Source organism: Rattus rattus, chromosome 1, assembly GCF_011064425.1.
Source record: "Rattus rattus isolate New Zealand chromosome 1, Rrattus_CSIRO_v1, whole genome shotgun sequence".
NCBI lineage: Eukaryota > Metazoa > Chordata > Mammalia > Rodentia > Muridae > Rattus > Rattus rattus.
Window position 1 is genome coordinate 108793764 of NC_046154.1, and position 23157 is coordinate 108816920.

At 42.1% G+C, this 23157-nt stretch overlaps 1 protein-coding gene across 4 annotated transcripts in view; it reads left to right on the top strand.

The window, feature by feature from the left end:
- Nucleotides 1-23157, top strand: part of Kitlg (KIT ligand) — an 82808-nt gene that overhangs the window by 14639 nt on the left and 45012 nt on the right. For all 4 annotated transcript variants that reach the window (XM_032904655.1, XM_032904661.1, XM_032904638.1 and 1 more), the window contains exon 2: nt 21107-21220. In XM_032904655.1, the coding sequence (XP_032760546.1) occupies nt 21107-21220 (114 nt within the window). The remainder of the gene's footprint in view (nt 1-21106; nt 21221-23157) is intronic.

Below are 23157 nucleotides of genomic sequence, written 5' to 3' on the forward strand. Positions count from 1 at the left end.
CTCTCTCTTTCTCTCTCTGTCTCTGTCTCTCTCTGTCTCTCTCTGTGTCTGTCTCTGTTTCTCTCTGTCTCTATCTCTCTCTATCACACACACACACACACATACACAAACACACAATCATATCAGAATTACTGTTTATAACTTAAAATTCTCTTTATCACTTACAGAACTTAATTAAATTATCTCCTTATAGTAACACACAGCCAACGTCTTTGTGAAGATTTTTTGTTTTTAAGATTTTACTACATTTATTTAGTACGTGTGGTCAGGGAAACCTTGCAAGGCTGGGTTCCTTTGTATCGTGTAGGTCCTGGGAATTGAACTTAGGTCCTGAGGTTTGGCAGCGAGCACCTTGGCTTGCTGAGCCATCTCCACAGCCCCGAACTAAGGTTTCAGTGACTCCTGCTTGGGAGCTTGAGAAAAGATCGACTGCCACCAGCCGTCCAGGGTATTTAATAGTTTTATGCCCACTGACGTGAGCTGACACATTGTGGGCGTCAAGGAGGGTAAATGGGAACGTACGAAGAAATGCACCAGTGTCAACGGAGACCCATAAAACCGTGTGTCCGTAGGTCCCCTGCATCAACACGTGTTCTTCAAACACAGCTCTGCTCAGAGAGAAAGATGGTAAAGCCTCTGCCTGAGGCCCTGGAAGACAGTGGGCAGTTGCTTAGCTTTCTCTAAGGCACCAGTTCTCAACGACTTGAGAGCCAGTCATGGTTTGAGGATTGAAACTGTTCATTTTGTGTATGCCAGATTCTTAACTGGGAGCAAAGGGTCTTACAGCCTTCATATCCTAAGTTGCCCCATCTGTGAGAATGGCAGTGTGACAGCTCCATTGTACACAAGAGGAATACGGGTTCAGGGAGGTTAAGCAAGTCATCCAGTGTTTTATAACTGTCAGTCACCAAGTCTGATCTGTTCCCAGTTTCCCGTTTAGTGGTAATGCTGTGGATGACAGTTACAGTAAATGGATCCCCTCCCCCAGGTTACCCATAGTCATCGAGCTTCCTTCAAACATTTCCCCATGTTGTAGACTAAGATCATAGATACCCCGGACATGCCTAGGATGCTGTGACTATGTACCAGTTTGGATGCATGGACTATGAAAAGTCAAGGTGGTAGAGGTGTAAGGTGAAGTTTTCATCCGGAAGGTAGTTAGGAATGAAAGGCAGGTATGCTTAAGGAGCTTAGCAGAACAATAATTCCCACGGTTAAGATCAGAGAGAGGCCTCAACAGCTTTGGGCTGCGTGTGGGGCTTTAGGCTGCAATGCCAGTACTTAGGAATCAGAGGCAGGAGGATTGCTGCAAGTTCAAGGCTAGTTGGGCCACCAGAGCAAGAACTCTCACTCTCAAAACAACGCAACAGACAAACAAAATGAAGACAGGTCAGAACGAAACCAAACCGAACCATCGTGCTTTTCAAACTGTCGAGAACTTTTATTGCAAAGGGCAAAGCTCAACTCTTGCCTCAGTTTGCAGGCAGACCGACTTCCAGCACAGACCTTTAGGGAGGGGTGCAGAGAGAAAAGGAAGAAAAGTGAGCCTCCGTGCAGGAAGGCAGGGCAGACTTGGCACTCTGACTCTCTAAGCTGAAGCACGTCGTCTTAATTTCATCTTGCTGGATGCTCTGCTCACAAGCCCCTCTCTCCATTTCCTGAGGAAGCGGATCCCATCCCCGTTCTCTGCCATCTGGTGAGAGAGGCTCTTTGCTCCCCAAACAACCTCATGTTTACATTTCTTCCTCCATCCTCTTTTGAGCCCTCAGCAAAGCAGCCGCTTTGAAAAGGAGCCCAAAGGATTACTCTGAGAAGGCTTACCCACTTACCCTCTTTCCTGTGCCTAAGAGAAACTTTTCTTTCTTCTTTTTCCCAGTGTGACTGAAGGTTCAGGACTTGAGGTTCTTGAAGGACACATTTTTCTTACTGTTCATCTGATAGTTAAGCTTAGCTTAATCGGTAATCTTCCCGAAGGCTGGACGGAAGGTAGCAATTCAGAACACCAGCTTAGTGTCTACTTAGAACGTTAGGACAGGGCCTTTGAGAACGGTCGAATAATACCAGTGGCGCTGCAAACCTTTAATCCCAGCGCTGTGGCAGCAGAGACAGGTGGATCTCTGAGTTCCAGGCCAACTGCAGATGCACAATGAGACGCTGAGATACGCAAGGAGACCCTGAGATACACAGCAAGACCCATTTCCCTAAACACGTAAGCATTTAGTCATAGTAACGTTCGGTGTCTGCGGTTACCAGCTGTGCTGATACATTATTAAAAATAATACCTATTTCTTTTTATGTCAGACATGCATGGCTTTAGAGTCTCATTATACAAAATGCTACGTGTAATTTCCCAGATCTCATGGTGAAAAATTTGAAGAGAGAAGCTTAAAAAGTGAACTTGTGTCACTTACTGATGCTTATTAGCATGAAAATGCAATGGGGGCCTTTTTTTTCCTCTTCTTTTCTTCTTTCTTCTTTCCTTCCTTCCTTCCTTCCTTCCTTCCCTCCCTCCCTCCTTCCTTCCTTCCTTCCTTCCTTCCTTCCTTCCTTCCTTCCTTCCTTCCTTCCTTTCTGTTTTTTGGTGGCAGGATGGATGAGCTATCAACACGAGTTATTTGGCATGCCACTTTCTGTTTCTTGTAAGAAGTCACATGGGAGGGGTGCATCAGCACGGAGTCACATGACCTTGAAGAGAGAGTAGCTAGTTTTGTTCTTGAGTCAACGTGAAAACTGGACAGGCTTACCAAAATGCCATTCTATGAGAGCCCTTTTGGGCTTCTGTGGGGATGACAGATAGGTTAGTGACATCTGAAGCTTCGGGAAGCGATGCGATTAGCATTTAAAAGTTTAACCCTATGTCATCACTTCCAGACGTGTGTATCCCTGGGTGAAACCCCATTTCCTGTGTGTGTTTCCTGTGTGGAGAGAGGCACCATGAATAATCGTCTTATGAAGCACTGCTTTAGGAATGTGGATCGATCGCTGCTCATTTGCATTATAGGGAGAAAGTTATTATTGCGTGGAATTGTAGACTCCTCAGAGACTTGCGTTGCCAGACACTGTAGTGGCTTCATTTAGCCTCACTGTGCTGAAACAGTATAAGAACGTTCTTTACTAGACTATAAAGTACCTTTACCTGCTTTTTCAGAAGGGGAACTCAGGATCTTACGACCAGCACTTGGTCACTATGTTTTTGCACCATCTACTAGGGGAAGAGGTTTCCAATGATTTCTTATTTATATGAACTTACTTAGCAGTTTCCATACTATCCTGAAAGCCAGAGATACAATAATAAGCAAAACCCTTAGAATTTCTCTTGTCTCCATGGAGCCTGTTGTCCTCTCTTGATTTTTATGTCCTGATTTTCTGTTTGCCTGGGCCGAGAGCAATGTCAAGGCAGAACACGTTAAGTTGGAATCTTTGCATGTCCGTTCTCAGTAATCGTCTCTCGAAGGCCAGCCTCCACCCTGTAGAGCCTTCCTAAATAGTGCCCACCAGCTGGGCACAAGTATTCAAAAATAACGAAATAAATAAAAAACTAGAACCTGTGTTATATGTATCCTAATTAACCATATTGAAGAACCAAACATTGGAAGGTTTCCCTGAGGAAGTAGTTTTGAACAAGGAGAAAGATTTTCCACTCACAGCAAGCAGAGGGTATTTGAGGAACAAGTACATTTTATAAGTTTTAAGAATATAAATAGGCACATACATGTATATACATATATATGTAGCATTAATAAATTAAATAAATCCAGGAGGAGTGTTCCTTGCTACTCGCTCCAGTGTTCTGGGTTTTCAAATGAAAGACATAAGTGTATAATTTTGATATGCCTTAATCAACTCAATGGCTGAGCCACTTTCTAACTGCCACGTGGCTAATCCACCTCCCTCTGATAATTCCAAGTTATTATTTATTAAGTCTTATATTCTATTTTGGCTGCCCTGGACCCAGTCAGGCAGCCCTCTTGTGTTGCTCTCCCGACTGCTACATGGAGGCTGTGTTCTCTGCCCCCCACCTTTTCAAGCTTAGCATCTCCTCTCTTCCACCTCTCCTTGCATGGAGGATTTCTTTCTTCGTTCCTCTTGGTCCCAAGCTCTGGAAAATCCTAAGGCCCTGCCTCTGTCTGCGCTGCCCAGCCATTGACTGAGGATGTCTTTATTCACTAGTCAGAATCAACTGGGGACAGGGTCCCTCAATGTCTTACAAAGGACACATGAACTCCCGTATAGACAATTTTGGGGACCCAAATTAGCAAAAGCATACAAACAGAAATGGTCATATGTATGCATGTATACGTGTGTGTGTGTGTGTGTGTGTGTGTGAGAGAGAGAGACAGAGAGAGAGAGACAGAGACAGAGACAGAGACAGAGACAGAGAGACCATACCATAGTAGAAGGAGAAAGTTTTATAAGGCACAGAAATTCAATACAGTGAATATGATTTAACAATACAAGCCTTGGGTGCGAGTTCAAATCTTACTGTGAGTGTGATGGAAAAATATTGTGACATTTCAAGCTCACAGTGACAGTTTAGATTTCCAGAGTGTATTGCTGTATCAAGCAGGAAAGGAAACGTGCTGTGTATAATACCCTCATAGGCACCCATCAGTAAGTGTGATGGATCTTGGTGGGAACTGTAGTGGTATAAGAGAAAATGAAGAGGAATGGCTGCTTTGAGATTGTGTTTGTTTGTGGTATTCGGAAATATGACAGGCAAGATGTATAAATTGGGGGATGGAAAGATTGAAGACGAACGATACCCAGGTTTTTGGCTTGAACCACCATCCTGCAAGTTTGGAAATGATATTACTGGGCATGTGTGTTTAATATATGGTTGAAACTGACAATAAGAGGCAGAGAAGTTTTGAACCATTTCTCAAGTCATGTATCAAGTGTCTTACACCTTTCCAACAACTTCATCCAATCTTCCACACATCTGTTAAGTGGTTTCTTTTCTTATGCCTCTACTATAACCAAGGAAACTGAGGCACAGAGAGATTAAACAAAGTTCTGATGACCACAGCATAGTTAGTGGCAGAACAGAGAGAACCATTTGGTCAGTCTGCTTCTGAAATCGATGTTTTCCCATCTTTCTCGACTCGACACGAATGCCCGCACCCCCATTAAGAATAAACAAACACTTGGTCTTCTCAGGCTGCCTTGGCTTTTATCAGTGAAGCTGAAGTCGACTTTTGAAGCTACTCTTTAGGATAACATTGAGCTATTTCCCAAACAAAACGGTCTCACTTTTCCAGCAGTTAGGCAAGGAGCCTGCCTCTATTGGGATTACTGATCCAAATCCAAATTCAAATCCGGGAGTGATCTCACAGCCCCTTTTTATCACTCCTGTGTGCTGCTTTTAATCTGCAGGGTGGCAGACCAGGTCCAAAAAATATGTCTTTGACTTTAGGCTGCAGTTTGTGGATCTCAACATTCAAGGGGTTTCCCATTGCTAACCAGATAGTAACCAGCCATTAACTGTCACATAATGTCCATGAATCTGTCAGTCCTTTTATGGGTCCTTTACATGTAATACCTTATTTAATCTTTTCAAAGATGTTATTTCAGGAAAACCAAGTCCCAAGGGGCCTCATAGTTTGTTGATGGCACAAATGTGACAAAGCCAATTTTTCTTTTTATGATGTTCTACTTCAAACATCATTGCCTTTGTAGGCACAAACCAACAAACAGAGAACCAACCAAAGAAGCTGCACTGGAATGTAGGAGATGAGCATATCTCAGGTATGTCAGTGGGATTACAGTTGAACTGTCTTATTACCACAAGGACTCCTCCCTAGTGCGTGTCAAATAACACACATGCACTGTTGTGCTTCAGGTAGCAACCGTCTATTAAAATTTCTCTAGAAAGGACTATCAGAAATCTCCTTTTGAAAGCATTTCAAATGGCCATTGTTTTACAGTTTTACCTGTCAACTGCCAATGGGAAATTCCCAGGAAAATTTTAGATCAATGCTTAACAACGTTGCCTTCTTATGTCAGATTTGTGCACATTATGTAATATCCAGTAGATGGAACAGAAATGGGTCCACTCTAGTGCAATGGGTGATCTCTAAAGTCATTGGAAAGACTGCAGGCATGGGGCGTAAGCTGAGCTTTGGAATGCCTCCAGCCCTGAGAACCCAGTTAAGTCCGCTGCAGTCAGGAAAGCTGTTAAATCCAGTGTTGAAAGATGTTGCTGCTGCTGCTGCTGCTGCTGCTGCCTTGCTGTCAGCTCAGGCTCAGCCAGCCTCCAGCTGCTCTTCTTCACTTTCCCTTCCCATAAGAAATCTTGCAGAACCCAGTCTCAGAAAAACACACATGGTATGCACTCACTGATAAGTGGATATTAGCCCAAAAGCTCGAATTACCCAAGATACAACTCACAGACCACGTGAAGCTCAAGAAGAAGGACGACCAAAGTGTGGATGCTTCAGTCCTTCTTAGAAGGGGGAACAAAAATATTCCTAGGAGGGGATATGGAGGCAAAGTCTGGGGCAGAGACTGAAGGAACGGCCATTCAGAGCCTGCCCAACATGTGGCTCATATATATACAGCCACCAAAACTAAATAAGATTGATGAAGCTAAAAAATACATGCTGACAGGAACCAGATATAGATGTCTCCTGAGAGACACAGCCAGAGCATGTCAAATACAGAGGCGAATGCTAGCAGCAAACCACTGAACTGTGAACGGGACCCCCGTTGGAGGAATTAGAGAAAGGATTGAAAGAGCTAAAGGGGCTTGCTACCCCATAAGAACAACAATGCCAACCAACCAGAGCTCCCAGGGACTAAACCACTACCCAAAGACTATGCATGGACTGACCCTAGGCTCCAACTGCATATGTAGCAGAGGATGGCCTTGTTGGTCACCAATGGAAGGAGAAGCCCTTGGTCCTGTCAAGGTTGGACTCCCAGTGTAGGGTAATGTCAGGGTTGGGGAGTGGATGGGGAGGGGAAAACCCTTATAGAAGAAGGGGATAGGGGGCTTACATCCGGGAAACCGGGAAAGGGAATAACATCTGAAATGTAAATTTAAAAAAATCTGATTAAAAAAATAAAGGAATCTTGCAGAGTCTTGTGTGATTGACTGACAGGAGTCTTGATTTTAGCTTTCTGGGTGTTTTGGGGACAGGATAGAAGAAAGGTGCCTTGATACTTGAAAAGCTAATTCATGTTACAGTCCTCGGCATTCCCTGTACTTGTATCAAGTTATTCTAAGATTCTAATAATGCACGAAGGCACATTATGAAAGCTTATTTTATCTTAATATAGTGACAAATCCAGGAAACAGAGAACTTTGGATTTCTGAGGCTGCCTGATCTACTTCCTGGTGTGAAGGATTTTTTTTTCTTAATGCTTTTCTTAGAATCGGTGATTATATGCCTAATAACGTTTGCATTATGACATCTTATATCTTATACTAACCTGCCCCCTCCACACCTCCTCAAATCCTTTCCTCTCCCCCACTGGCTCCCTTCTACTCTCACATCCACCCCACCGCCCCTTGGAAGGTGGCAGTAACTCAATGAGTTTCATTAATAGGGTTATTTACAAAGGTATGGGTGAGAGATTTGCTTGTAGGACCCTTTGTGTCTTATCAGTGGCTACACCTACTGAAAATGTCTATCCCTCCCTAATTAACCATTAACTGTGTATAAATTCACAGGCTTTACCTTGGAGTTTGTTAAAAATGGAAATGGATGGTGTGAGACCCCCATGCTGCAGCCTTGACAGCTTTTCTGACAATATTTTACATGCAATTATGTCCCCAGCAGGAAGCACAAAGGGGTCCTTCTAAGTTCTGGGCACTCACTCCCAGACTTAGTGGGAGCTCACACTCATTTCCCTTCACTGAATTATATTATTTGTTGTTCAGAAGATTTAAAATATATATATAGATATATATATATATATATATATATATATAACAGATTTTTAAAGAATTTCAAGCTCTTGCTTTTCACAAGCTCACACATTTCAAAATCCACCCCACCCCTCCTCCCCCAGTGTAGGAGAGTACAGACTACAGTGTACAATTTTGTGCTGGTTTAGGGCAGCTACAAACATCCGAGTTTTGGACATCTAGGTGGGTCACTTTGAACAGCGGTTAATCTGTGTGTGATTGAACAGGGTCATTGTAAAAGAACCAGTGCCCTTGGAGGTCATGGTCATTTCAAAAAGGTCAGGAGGTTTTTATTTACTTTTTTTTTGAACTGTATTTCCATACTCTGGCCGTTGTTGGAACAGCTGTTCCCCTTAGTTCTTTAAAAGTATATCCCAAAGAGTTGGCCACAGATATGACAGTCTGTGTTCAAAATCTTGCTTCCAGTTCTGTCACATATCATCATCCTAAAATGGACGAGAATTGTTAACTCAGTTTTCGAGTGGACTATAAGTTAGGGGTCACCCCAGCCCCCAAGTCTGGTATAACTAGAGAGCCGTTAATCTGAATATTTTGAGACGCGTACTCCTGTGGTTGTCTTTAGTGGAATAACATATACACCGGCACAAATGCCTAGCTAATCACACACACGTACTGAAAACAACAGCGTCAGGTCTTGAACACTCAGGCCCAGTGTCTAGTTTCTCCTTAAGGTCAGAACATCTGCTTTGGTGGCTTTTCTCAGCCAGCAGTGAGTCATCCGCCCTCTTGGGCATTTGAAAAAGGTAATTGCTGTGGCTGTCATTTCAGCGTCCTTCTTTCCCCCTTTCCTGAGGCAGAGGTGAACTTTCTACCTCTCCAGGTGCTGCTCATCCACTTTGTCCTTTCATGAGCAGCTGCTCTAGTGAGGTCCTGTGGTCCCTCCCCCTCTCAAGTCTGTGACCTCTCCCCTGTGGTCCAATTTCAGTTCCATCAATGCTCCACCGTCATCGACAATGTCATCCACACTCTGAGCTCTTAGGGAAATGCCGGTTCTTTGACCTCTGCTAGGACTTATTTAATTCATCATATCCTGCACATGGCCCCTTTTGTTTTCTGTTTGTCCTAGGACATCCAGATTGGGTCTCTCTTCTGGATATGGATATATATATGGCTCTGTGAATGCTGCCACTTTTTACCGACTCAAAGAGCCCAACTTGAAAAATCAATTGTACCTTCCCTTTGCCCTGTTCATTATCTGTTAGACAAGAAGGCCTTCCATATCCCCTGGAGCTTGGCCACTTCCCTCCACCATAACTAACACTGCCTCCCATCTTGCCCAAATATGGATCAAGTTGCTAGAACGTTCCTTATTGGCTCCTTACTTCTGAACTCGTTCCCCATCCCCCTAGTCATTCCCGATGATACCTGATAAACCTTTCAAACACTGATTCCGATCTTGATACTCTTCAAGTCTTTCTAGGGCCACCAATCCCTTTAGAGTAAAATGGAGAAAACTGGCAAGACTGCCCATGTGTGCTCTGAAATTAATGCTACTCTCCGCCTTCGTCAGAGAAGTTTCCTGTTGGAGCAGGTAATCTGGACATTCGCAGCTGGTCAAGCTGAGGGAAATGAATGCTTGAGGAGGGACCCGCCCTGAGGTTCACATCTGTTTCACTCCTCCAAGGCTCAGATGATTTCACAAGAGACTGAGAAAGGTATAGGGGTTGGGTTATGTGCAGGAGGACTATTGTATCTTCTGGCCATTGAAGTACAGCTGTGATTACTCGCACAGGATTAACTGAGGCCACCTCATTTTGTGTGGGAGTGGGGTTCCTGTGGTCCTAAAACTCCCTGAAGGATGATTATGGACAGTTTATTGGATGCTGGGAAGATGGCAGTGCTGTAGCAGCTGATAAGTGGCCTACATTCCATGACAACCCCATCCCCACTCTCTCCTGCAACTCCACTAAATCTCCAGCCACGGGGACATGGTCTTCTGTGGACATTCCTTGTCACCTCAGTTCTGGGGACACTCTTGTCACAGCTCCTTTTCACCTGGTCGTCTCCTCTATCTCTATACCTTTGAAGAAACTCCCTCTCCCACAAGCTGTCTTAGAGCCCGTGTCTCTAGATAAAATGCAGATACATTGAACACATCTCACTCAATTAGAAGGCGATTGTGGGGTCCTGGTAGGGGTCCTGGTATGTGTCCTGTTTCCTGCTCTATCTCCCCAACCTCCATCCATCTAGTTTAGACTAGGCCTCTCCACTTTGTTACTTGTGAGTAGCTTGATCTTCCTCTGGTAGTCTTCAGATCTTCTCTGTCTTTATCTTACCTCCTTTTCAGGTGCCCCAAAGCTGTTTGTCGAGTAAGTGGCTTTGAGAGGATTTTTAGAAATCTGAAAGCCCCTCTATTGGTTAGCAGCCGAAACCTTTCCGCTTAAATGTTGGGTTTCTCCCTTCCCACTAGGCATACAAATTGATTCGATTTGAGCTCCAGTTTAGAATGCCTCCCTTCATTTACCTGCACGGCTTGTGTATTTCGGCCCTGTGATTTCAGTTAGGGGCTGATTAAAGGGTTAGAGGTGGGGCTCAGTCGGACGCTTGCCTGGGAGCTGATTAAGTTAAAGGAACATGCATTTCTCCCACTGCACAGACCTTTACATAAAACTTAATGGTTCGTTGCATGTGAATGAAATCAATTTTATTATCTTACTGGCCCAGTACTTTGCTTTGCAGTATAGTCTTGGTTAAATCCTAACAGTGATTTACCAGGGGCAGGGCCTAAAGGAAGTTACTTAATTTCTCAGTATAGTGTTTTATTGGCCTCCAGAACAGGGCAGTATTTACTCGGTAAATGAAAGTGTTATATGAAATATTGTTTGCCAATTGTTCATCCCGAGTGAAGCCCTTAGTAGTCAGCATATGAGAATCGTCTTTTAAGTAGCCATTATGTATGACAAGGACTTACTCTCATAGTGGTTTTCTCCTTTCCACAGTAGATTAGTGCTTTGAAGTCTTTATTAAAGTTATCTGCCTTTTATATTAAGCAATTCCTTTTGGGGGGAAATGCAGAATTGTTTGCTTGCTTGTGAGAGTATCTCTGCGTCTGTCTTTCTTCCTCTTGCTGTCTGTCTCTCTGTCTCTAGGTTTGGACACAATCTCCCAAGCACTGGGATTACAGATGCTCACCACTAAGGTCAGTGTCAGGTTTTAGTTTTGTTGCTATTGTTGCTGTTCCAAGAGTTTATTCACTACAGGCTTGTCATTACGCATATGTTACAACACTTTCTTTTTAAAGAGGTTTACGTTTTTTACAAGAGGATAGAAAGACAGGAGAGCTTCCTCACAGGAAGAGAGCTATCTGTTTTCAGGCTTTGCCCTAACATTTAGAAAGGAATTCTGCTGTTGACTTTGTTCCTTTGAAACAACTAGACGGAAATTAGAGAAAGGTTGATCTGTGTATGTGAGTTAGCTGTGCTCGTTATAATGTTTGATGGTAAATTTCTTAAGCATTAAAAAAAAAATTCCGTGAATGAGAGAATCCTGTTGCTGGTTTACTTGGAAAAAGTTTTTGTTGTTGTTGTTGTTGTTGTTTTTTGTTGTTGTTTGCTTTTGTTTTGTGTTTTGCTTGGTATGACATCAGAAGACCTTACCTTAAGACTAATTACTATACCTGTGTCTTGATAATTTACTTTCCTGGTGCTGGGTGGCTAAGCCAGTTGGCTATGTTCCAAGACACCCTTGGGCCACAAGGAAACGGCCCACTTTGATAGCAGGCTCCTGAGATTAGGGAGCAGATGAATGGTGTTTCTGGAAGCAGTGGCTGTTTTGTTCCAGGGCACTTGAAATATCCATTTTGTTAGTCCTGAACAGAAAATGAACCGCTCTCCTCTGTGTCTATGGCATTTCTGAGTCCATAATGTGGAGCCTAGTAAAACTCCTCATGTACAAAACAGGAGGGTGTTTTGTTCTGTTAAGTTTGCTGAACTGGGGTCTCCTGGTTTCCTGGGAAGCCCTGGCCAGTGTGCATGGTGATTCTTACTGCCACATAGCAAACGACCACAGGACAGTATAGGAGACTTCGTGCTCAGATCAAGTAAATGGTTTACTTTAGAGGAGCAAACCCTATTGCTGGCTTGTGGCTTTGCACTGTGTGGCAAGCTGTGTCCACAGGGGTCAGTGATTAGATGGATGTTCCACTGGAGTCCTTTAAGGTGGTTCTCCCTAACCATGTTTCGTTTTGGGGGTAGGGGTGGTCTCCAGTCAGCTTCATCCTCCTGACTCTTCCCTACCCATGCTGACTGTAAAAACTGCTCTCGGCAAAAGACCTGAGATCTGTCCTTTCCAGCGGAGTGCGGATCATACTATTACTTCCTTCTCCCAGGACCGTTTCTGTTACATGATTTAGTCCTCCCAGGACATGCAGACTTTGCATTATTTTCCTTCCATAGTTTGAAAGCAATCTTTTGCAACAAAAGGATATTGTAGTAAGTTTTATGGGGAGTGTGTGGGAGAAACTTTTGATCCCTAACTCAATGGGGGGAAAAAAAAAGTCAAGAACTGAACTGCCGTCAGTGAGATTTGTTTAGTGTGCCTGTGCGGTAAAGGTTATCTCAGAGGGAGAGGTTATCACTCGCTGAGCGTGGCGTAGAGAGAAGAGTTGTGCTGCTCTAAAACAAAGTAGCCAAAGAAAATACCATACAGATGAAGAGAATGCTACGGGAAGGGGGGGGCGAGGGGAGGAGCAAGATGAATCTGCAAATTGAAGTGATACATTTAGAGCAGAAGTCAAAAAAGAAGGGACATTCTGCTTCAGCTTGGTATCTCCCTTGGGGTATGTGCGTATGTCTGTGTGCACACCCATTCGGGGAGGTGCTGATGTACAAATTCTCCTTGAAGCGAAAGAAATGAGGGTAAAGATTCTGTCTGTATATTCGCACCCTTCACTGACTTTTCTTTTTTTTTTAAGCGCAGGTACAATCAACAGGGTTGAAAACCAAAGCATAGACAGCGTTATCTGACCCCCCAAAACAATGTCAAAATATCTGTGGAGACTAGTTCAGACACTCCTTCCACATGGCAGATATGGTTTTATCTGTGATTTAAAGGCCGTACTCAGTTTATTGATAGTTCACGCTGTAAAGGACTTCCTAAGACTCTTTATGCAAGCCTTTCGTTCTTTCTTATTTATTTATTTTTTTATTTTATGAGACAAACTCCCACTGTGAAAGCCAGGCCGCCCTGGAACTTACTGTGTAGTTAGGCTGGCCTTGAACTAACAGCAATTCTCTACCTCCCAAGCACTAGGATTATAGGTGTGAGGCAGTACGTGTGTCTTAGTCAAACACTCCTAAGTGCTTTTCATCTAACCAATGCCAAGTTCATACGCCACACAATGAGTGCCTGTATAGTTTCTCTAGTTGGAGTGGTTTTTCATTTTTATCACTAGTTCATGAAATGGGTGGGGCTTTTATTTACTTATTTAATTTACTTTCTCATTTTTTCGGCTGATACATGGGTACACCAGAGGATAAGCTGACTTGTTCGAGGTCCTGTGGTAAGGGGCTCGCCACGCTGTAAGGGACTCATGGGTTTTTTGAATTATGTGCTTTTCTCATGAGAGGGAGAGGGAGTGTGCATAGAGTTCCTTTACCCCTGGAAACCTTTGTTCGAACAAAATCTTATTCAGGGACATGAATAAATGAGACAGTACAAAAGCCGGGTTTCTTTGCTTCAAGTTGAGGTTAGGGGCTCGAATTCTGGTAGAGGCAGCTCGGCCTCTTCAGGTAGAATAGCTTGATGCGGTCAGGTGACATTTTTATTAACTTCATCCAGAAAGTGTTCCCTGAGGTCTGCTTTGTTTTTATATTTTCAAATCACCACAGATTCAGAGGCTTAAAGGGTTGCAAATAAATTGACTTTTTTTCTTTATATCGTGCCTAAAATCAAGTATCCCTTCCCAAAGAGTCGAGGGAGGAAAGCATCTCTTCTATTTTCCAGGTCCTAGAAGTAGCCTTTGTCCTGACTCTAGGATCATTACCTCTGTTTTCAAAGTCAGGCGTGGCAAATCAGCTCCTTCTCACGTCTTTTTGTCTCTGACCAGAGACAGAAAATATTCCCCGTCTTAAAGGGCATAGGTTAAAAAAGAAATCATTGGGCCCCACAATGCAAGACAGTGTTTCCTCTTGGAGTCCACTTTCTCACATACAGCAACACATTCACAGGTTTTAATATTAGGACACAGTCATCCTCAGGGCTAGCATGCTGGTTCCTATGGGTTCCCATGACAGACAAGACACATGTTGTATTTACACACCATGAAGTAAGTCTTCAGCAGGAGAGTAGGAGAAATGGGTCTTTCTCAAGGGAGAGACTACCAATTAGTTATCCAGTACCTAATGGTCAGCCCTGAAAACATACAGGCTAAGCAGGATGAACTTCTGTATCTAGAAATACATACATACATACATATATATACATATATACATACATATACATCATATACATATGCATACATATTCATCATATACATATACATCACATACATATGCATAAATATGCATCATAAACATATACATCATATACATATGCATTGTATAATGTATACATATATCATATACACATATACATCATGCACATACACATACATATATACATACATATACATCATATACATATACATCATATACATATACCTATACATATACATATGCATAAGCATACATAAACATATACATCATATACATATGCATCATATAATGTATAAATATATCATATACACATATATATCATATGCACATAAACATACACATACATATATATTATATATACACGTGCATGTAACAACTAATGAAAAAAGAAGTCATTCATTGGAAAGATAGCAAGGAGAGGTATACAGGAGGGTTTGGAGAGAGGAAAAGGAAGAAGTAAGTGACATAATATATTAGTTCAAAAAATAAAAGAAGTAATAACATTTTTAGAAAGAACAAGAGTACACAAATGACAAAGACAATTTTTAGACAAAAGGAAGAGAAAGCCTTCAGTAGCTAGAGAAGGCACACATTTTCCGTAAGAATACGTGAATAATGACTGACCATCTGTAGGAAAGAGAGTAAGGAACAAATTTAAGTACAAATTGAAAAACGGTCCCTCCTGCAAGTTCAGCAACTTGGAGCTCTGTCACAGTAGGGCAATGCAGTTGCTTTGCTAGGCTTCCCTTTGATGCCTTTAGTATTTCTACTGTGGTCCCAGAAACCAGGGAAGAGAATTGGCTCTAAAGCGTCTCACAGAGTCATTAATACTGACACTGTCCCGTGAGTCCCGCATCTTTACCTCTCCTCCTGCATCCTCCTACAGAGCTATCCTAGAGTAAAGTTAGACCTTCACAAAGGGAGGCTCTTTATTAGTGGCAGCAAAGTGCACGCAAAAACTACCTCACAATGCAGATTCACTTGGAATCACTTTGAAATAAAGTTCTTAAAAAAAAAAAAAAAAAAAAAAGAGCCTCTTCTGTGGCATTTGATTAGGTTGGCACGGATTTGATGTTCCCCGTAACTAAGCACACTTCTGTAAAACTAGCAAAAGCATCTTGTAGGCATTTGTATTTGACTGACAGTTAAGACTGAGGCTATGCAGGTGAAATTATTTTGTAATTGTTGTAGCAATCTGTCTTAATTGTATTTTAAGAAACTATCAAAGGACATATATTAAAAAGTATGATCATCTGAATGGTGCAGAATATTCAGCTGTGCATGAAATATGGAACAAATGTGTGCCCATATGTTTGGTATTTGCAAAATTATTAAAGTACTAGAGATATGCCTCAGTGTTCTTATAATTGCTCTGACAGATTTCCTGTAGTCTTGGGACAGCATGTTATGTTTAAAAGTACAGAGATTAGAATCAGACATACCTGATGTTGTATGTTGGTTTCACTTATTCTGAAATCAAATTGATATCTTAATCTTTAAAATTAGGATACATTAAAATTATGTTTTATTTGCTGCTTAATACATAGTAAATGTTTGAAACAAATAGCTTTATTCCCTGTATTGCTTTGCTCCCAGCTAAAATGATCTATTCTATTGTTCCATGATTTTTTTGGTGAGCTATCTATACTTTTAATGGAAGCCAGCTGCTATGTTTTAGACACCCATCTCACCTTCTGTACTCAGATATGTGACTCTAAGCCAGCTGTTTTCTCTCCCTGGATAATCCCGTGTTGAATACAAATGTGCTGATGCTTCTAACTTCTTTCGAATACCCGCCCCTGGAAACTCATACTTCCTTGTCAATCACCACTCCGTTTTGTTTTTATTTTTGTAGTCTGTTTATTAAGTTGCTCTCCTTTGAGAGGAAAGCCTTCAAAAGAGTTTCATATTCTTCTTGGTTACTTTTTTCTCTTGCTTCTTGAACCCTCTTCAAGCAAGTCTTTTTAGGCTTCCTCAATAAAAATCTCTTGGTTAGTATTAACCAATGGCTTCCATGTTGCTTAATCCAATGGTTGATTCTTAGTCTTTGACATAATCTGGTCCAGCCACCTTCTTCTTTTGCTTCTTATTGAGACATGGTGTCACTGTGTGAATCTATGACAACTTTGTGGTCCACCGGCCTCAAAACTCTAAGTGAGGGGATTTGTAGTTATGTGATGCCACACACTGTACTTAATTGTTGGTTTTATGTGATTTTTCCTATTCCTTAGGTGTGTCTACCTGTCTAGGTCCTGCATGAGTTCTTTTCTTCTGTGGGATCTGATCTTTGACACTGCAGGATGTTCAGTCTTTGTTCGTTTTCTATGTAGAGTCCCTGGGTGACTTAATTCATTCTTTTTTGTGTAGAATCCCGTTTCCTTATTGAAGGCAGTCACATTTATAGTTTCAGTCCCAACCAATTCCCTACCACAAATCCAGATTCAAATATCCTGACCTGGTATCATTGGAAAACTGCACAAGTTACCCTACACACATAGTGTAACTTCTGGCCTTGCCCATACGTGGCCAAATCTTTGAGTTTCTTTGACTCTCAGATCACGCACCAGATGCTCCTGACCCAGGGTTCAGCCTTCAGAGGCCCAGACTCTTAAGTGCTTCTTATCAATGTATTTTTTGTTATCATTCCTTGGTGGCTTATAGTGGTAACACTTAGTGGTACCTCTTCATTTTATTCTGCTTAAAATGTCCCTACCATTTGTTACCCTAAAGAAATCACAGTCATCTCACTTATTTATTAAACTTGGTTGATTAACTAGTTCATTTTGAGACAGGGTAGCTTATATCCCAGGCTGGCTTCAAACTTGCTATCTAGCTGAGAATCACCTTGAACTTTGACCTCTGAACTTGCATTTAGATCTTGAATGCTGGTTTACAGGTAGGTTTGCACCACTCTGCCTACTTTTTGTGGTCCTGGGGATTCAGTTGAAGGATTTTTACATGCTAGCAGGCACTCCACCCCTGGGCCCTCATTAACTTGCCTCTGTTTTATTTTAATTCAAGGTCCGCTCACATCCCTCCTGTGCTAAAAATTCCACAATAAATTTTGTTTCATTCACAGGAAAACTGGACTATGGGCTGCAATACCCTTAATTTTGCTTCTGTATTTTCTCTGATGCCATCTGCTGTTCCTGGTTTACTCCTGCTCTTTAAATAAAGATGTCCCCTTCAGTATACCTTAGGGACTTGGCATCTGCTTTCCCAGTAGCATCATTTCCCCACAGATGTCTAAGTGGAGTACTTTAGTTCCATCCAGTCCTTGGGGTGAAATTCCCAGGAGGTACCCTTTGATCATTGTGTTTAAAATGTCAGCCAGTAGTTTTCACCTGTACGGCAATCCTAGAAGGACAAAGGTAAAGACTGTCTCTGGTTTTTTCATTTTCTTTAGACTGGAGAGTGCCAGGGTATTTGATCCTCCCTAAAATTCTTTCCAAAACTTGAACTCAAGGTGTACATTCATATTTTACCCAAGAGCATATAGCTGAAGATTTTAGGTAGCAAACACAGTATCACAAGTGCTTAATTGCCATGGTTGGTCTTGGTGATTGGCAGCCACACTGGTTTAAGGATGGATGCTTCTCGGTGTCTTTGAAGGGCCACTGAACAGGGCAAGTACAGGAAGAGCGGTAGTCCTGTCCACCTGTCTTCTGTCATTGCCACACACGTACCATGCGTTCGGTGGCTTGCAGAGGATATTAGAGATGCGGGAAGTGGGGAGCAGCTCAGCTGTATCTGCTCTTTGCTTCCTGTCTTCGTTTTTTCTCTAAAGCTGGAGATCATGTGGTTCCATTCCAAACATCATAACCACAAATAACCGTCACAGTAAAGAGAATCTTTCCTGTATGGATAAAATTTATACCCATATTATACTGTCTAGCAGTAACTGTGTAACAGCTTTATGTCTAAATAAACAGTATGCACACTTCAATTACAATACTTTCCTGGGGGCTCTGAAATTAAGAATATTGGCTGCTTTTGCAGCCAATTCTTAGTACCCACCTGGTAACTGACAAACTATCTATTAACGTCAGGAATGGACACAGTGCACAGATATTCATACAGAAAAGAAAACCCCACTCATGCACACAACGTGAAATTTAAGAGGACTTTATTGCTAAACACGCTGCGGATCATCAGAAGTGTTGGAATTGGCACCAAGAAACTTGATCAATAATACATGATGCTTGCCACAAACCTCCAGTATGTAAAAACCACAACAGCTGTTGGTGTGTAACCTACTACAGCCCAATGAAACTGGGTGTGCTTGTCCCATACCTGGCTCTTTTGTGACTCTCAGAACCTACAATCATGCCTGTTTGTGATTCCAGGTTCAAATAATCTCACTTTAAGGGTTTTAATAGCAATCCCTCTCCTTGGCTCTAATGATTCTTTGTCTTAAGATTTTATATTGGATTATATAGCACAGTTCTGTTCCTGTTTCTGTTTGTCTCCCTAGTTAAAGGTGAAATTTATGGAAGTAGAGGTATTCTGCCCTTATGTTCAGTGTCTAGCATAGCATCTGGAGAGATATGTGGTACATGATATATACTCAATAAAGTACCTAATGACTATTTCCTGAATGAATGAGAAACTTTTGTCTGCCTATCTGTCTATATATCTCTGCTTGTCTCTCTGTCTGTGTCTGTCTATACCTGTCTGTGCCTGTCTGTATCTGTCTGTGTTTCTCTCTCTCTCTCTCTCTCTCACTCTCTCTCTCTCTCTCTCCCTCCTCTACCCCCTTTCCTCTCCCCAATTTTCATTTGGTCCCAGGAATAGTTCATGGTGAAGATGAGACATCATCTGCCTCCATATTTCCTAGGATCTACAATACAAACATTATTCTTGGTTGGCCAGTTCCCAAGGTCCTTAGGGAGGCTCCCCAAATCTTATCAGGATAAAGGGCCTTGGAGAAATCCTTTTCAGGAGGAGTCACATCTCAGCATCAAGCCATGTAAAAGAAAGTCACAATAAAATAAATACCTATGAAGGAAGACTGTGGTATTAAGGGAAAACCTATGTGCCAAGTTTTCCCCCAAACAGGGATCCCCCAGACAGATCCTTTGAACCATTTGGTCTTCACTGTGGTCTAAGGGAGATGGTGTAATGAAGAGTTATGTCCCCACAGTGCTCAAAATAATCCTTAAACAAACTTAGGTACCATTACTGCTCAAGGAGATCCCAAGGAGTGAGGGAATAAGAGGCTTTAATTCCATGTGCAAACCACTGTATCTACAGATGCAGTATCATAGTGAAAAAATAGCAAATAAAACAAATTGTCGTGTGGTCCAGTGTGTCAGTGTGCAGATATTGATTGACAATGTGATTTTGTGTAATTTTTTTAGATGTCATATGTGAATGCTACATCCTAAAAGATCTAATATGCTTTTAAATATTTCCACACGCCTTTGTTTTTTCAGTTTTTTCTGCAGTGGTCATCTTTTATCAGTGTTTACAGTCATTTGCTTTTAGTTCTAACCTGATTCATGTCACACTTTCTCTCTAGGTTTCCCTAACGCTGCTTTCCTACTTTTTGTCTCCCCTTAAGATTAATTGATTAATTGCTTTCTTCTCTGTCTTCCCAAAACATTTATTATGGGTTGAGGTATTATTTATTTACCTGCCTCTGAGTTTCCAGGACATCTTCATCATCTTTGTCTCCCTGGCGACTGCTGCGACGATCTCTGCCTCCTGAACCTTGTTCTGTAAATGGTTACTGAATTAGGGAGTGACAGTAGATTTCTGTCTTGGCTGTGGATTCATCCGGCAAACACATATTGAGGGATGTTTGTATGCATGACACTATTGTATGTGTTTTGAAGATCTTTGAAGAAGAAAAAAAAAAAAAGGAAATCAGATGCTCAAGTTTGGAAAAGTCTATAATATACTGTGAGAAAGAAAAACAAATCATGCATAAAAATAACTAATCCATAGTGTAATGTATAATTTTTCTTTGAGGGGTGTATGTGTCTGTGAAACTGAGAGAGGTGGGTAAAGGAGAGAGACAGAGAGAGGGGAAAAAGAGAGGCAGAGGGGTGGCGGGGGGGGGAGGACCAAGAGGGACAGAGAGAATTTTTTGCCACCATTCAAAAGTATCTTTCTATTGGCGAAGGACATGTTTTCCCATAAGTGGTAAACAAACTGTCTGCACATAATAATTCTCTTGCTGCCGTAAAGATTAGGTTAAATTCTGCCTTCGATCTAAAAACACACCCTTCTGTCAAACCGAGGGGCAGTGTGCTAGTCTAGAGGTCTAAATGAAGGCTCCTTTCATGGTTGTATTTCTGCTCCCCAAATTGTCCACATTTAAAGGGAGTGCTTCCCTTCAGCCTTAGGCTCTGAATTTCATGCATTCCTCCATTTTCCGAGGTCCCCCCCAAGTGATAATTCTGTTACGTGTTGCTACAAGTTCATCCCTAATTGCCATCAAGAAACTGGCTGTAGGAGGCTTACCACAGACGTTGAAACCGACAGTAAAGCCATTGAAAGAGTAATTCAAACAGGATGGAAGCCAGGAGTATTTTGTGGCTGTTGCTCTTTTTCTCTTCAGTTTGGTGAGAGCAGCTTGAATGCTTAACATTTAAGCCATCAGCTTAAAACAAAACAAAACAACCACCCCCCCCCCCCGCTCTGGCATATTTGCACTTAACACATATGGTATAAGGTGTTACTGGTTTGCATAATTCTGGATTTTTTTTTTTTTTTGAAAACTGATGGACACCAAGAAATGTTTCTGTTCTTTGTTTAGACTTGGATTATCACTTGCATTTATCTTCAACTGCTCCTATTTAATCCTCTCGTCAAAACTCAGGAGATCTGCAGGAATCCTGTGACTGATAATGTAAAAGACATTACAAAACTGGTAAGTAAAGAATGATTTTGCCATCTATAAGTCTTCCCTTGTGCTTGCTGACCACATAGGTTCAGAGCACTCCCGACAGGAGTTCCCAGCTTTCTAAGGTAAGGAATCACTGTACAAGTCTGAAGTGCTTCTTCTGGGCAAATGGGAGATGCTTAGGTCGTGGAGGATTTTTCTGTATAACTGGCCCATTGCACACCAACAAAGTGACTGACTGGCTTTTGCCTGTTACCTACTGAGTGGGTTTCTCTGTGTGACTATGTCTGCCATGTGCCTTCCTGCTCCTGTAGGAAGCATAGCCACAGGACACCTAGGACAGCCATGCTCCCCATCAGTACAAAGACTGTCGTGTGTGGCAAGATGTTTGATCCCAGTGGATGCAGCAGGAGGAGCTTCTTCCACACCATGGTAGAGCAGAGCCACTCACCTCCATGTTTGTGACACTGGAAGTCCTTTCTCAGCAACAGCCATTGTGTACACCTGCGTCCTCATCACTGCCAGCTTCCTGCTTTGTTCGCTTGACACCTCTGTTAAGCCCCATGTCAGAGGGCAAAGCATCACTGAGATGCAGCGTTTCCTACTCTCCCGACCTAGGAGAGAGATTTTATATTTACTTGGGCCACTGAGAATGACTTCAGTACCATCAGAGTTTGAGCCAGGCCTGCTGACATACACAGGCAGGGACTCAAGAAGCTGAGATGGGAGAATCGTGCGCTGGAGGAGAGCCTAGTCCTGTGTGAGGACTCAAAGAAAGAAAGGAAAATTCAGTGAAAATTTCCCAACGCTGTGTCTCAAGGTAGTTTTAAAATGGAGTAGGGAACACAGCTGATACAAGTATGGGGAAGAAATAAGAGTTGTTATTTGGAGAAAAGAAATAAAATATACTTATTGATATTAGTATGTAAATCAATGAGCTCTGCTCTTAGATATGCATTACCAGTTTGTGGATTGATGTGCATGTGCGTGTGCGTGTGTGTGTGCGCGCGCGCGTGTGTGTGTGTGTGTGTGTGTGTGTGTGTGTGATGTTTATAACAGAATTGAAAATGAAAGCTGAGTTCTGTAGTTAGGTTTTGGCTAATTTACTCTCAGTGAAGAGTCAGAAACACACACACACACACACACACACACACACACACACACACACACAGGATTTATGTTGATTCCTTGACATGCCAAGGCATTCCAGATTTAAAAGCATTCTTGCCTGTGTGCACAAGGCCCTGAGTCTGTTCCCTAGCACTGAAAGCCATAAAATAGCTGACAGAGTATGAATGCTTTACTTGAGGTCTGGTGAGCAAAGCCCTACAGCCTTCGACTACCGCCTCTTCAGTTCAGTGTTGAATATTTGATATATGGGTTGGCATGCAGGGGGTGAGGAGGAAGTGATTTTGGAAGCATAGATCATGGGCCTTTTCTTCAAGTCTCTTGTTAATTTGAGGCCTAAGTAATAATATTTAAAAAGACGATATGTGCTTTATTCTAAATTCTGTGTATATTAGTAGAAGCTGTTCATTGGGTTTACCCTCCCTCGTGTGTATGTGGGCTGGGGATGTGGTCCTAAGGAACTGTCTTTGTTAAGTAAGTGCTTTCTCTTTGAGTTACATGCATCACCAACACAAAATTCAAGTATTTGAGAGATTTGTTGTTTTCTTGTGTGTGTGTGTGTGTGTGTGTGTGTGTGTGTGTGATTTGTTTTGTTTTGTTTTGTTGTAGACCAGCCTGACCTCATCAAACTTGTGATCTTTTTAATCCATCCGGGGATTACAGGTATATGCCGCTGTACCAGACTCATTGCCCTAGTTTTCTTTTCCATTGTGAATAAGAAAAACAGCTTAAGAGAGAAGGGTTTGTTTGGCTTACAATTTCAAGTTCTATTCCATCATAGAGGACAAGTCAAAGGGGCAGGAATTTGAAACACCTGGTGACATCATACCCAGGGT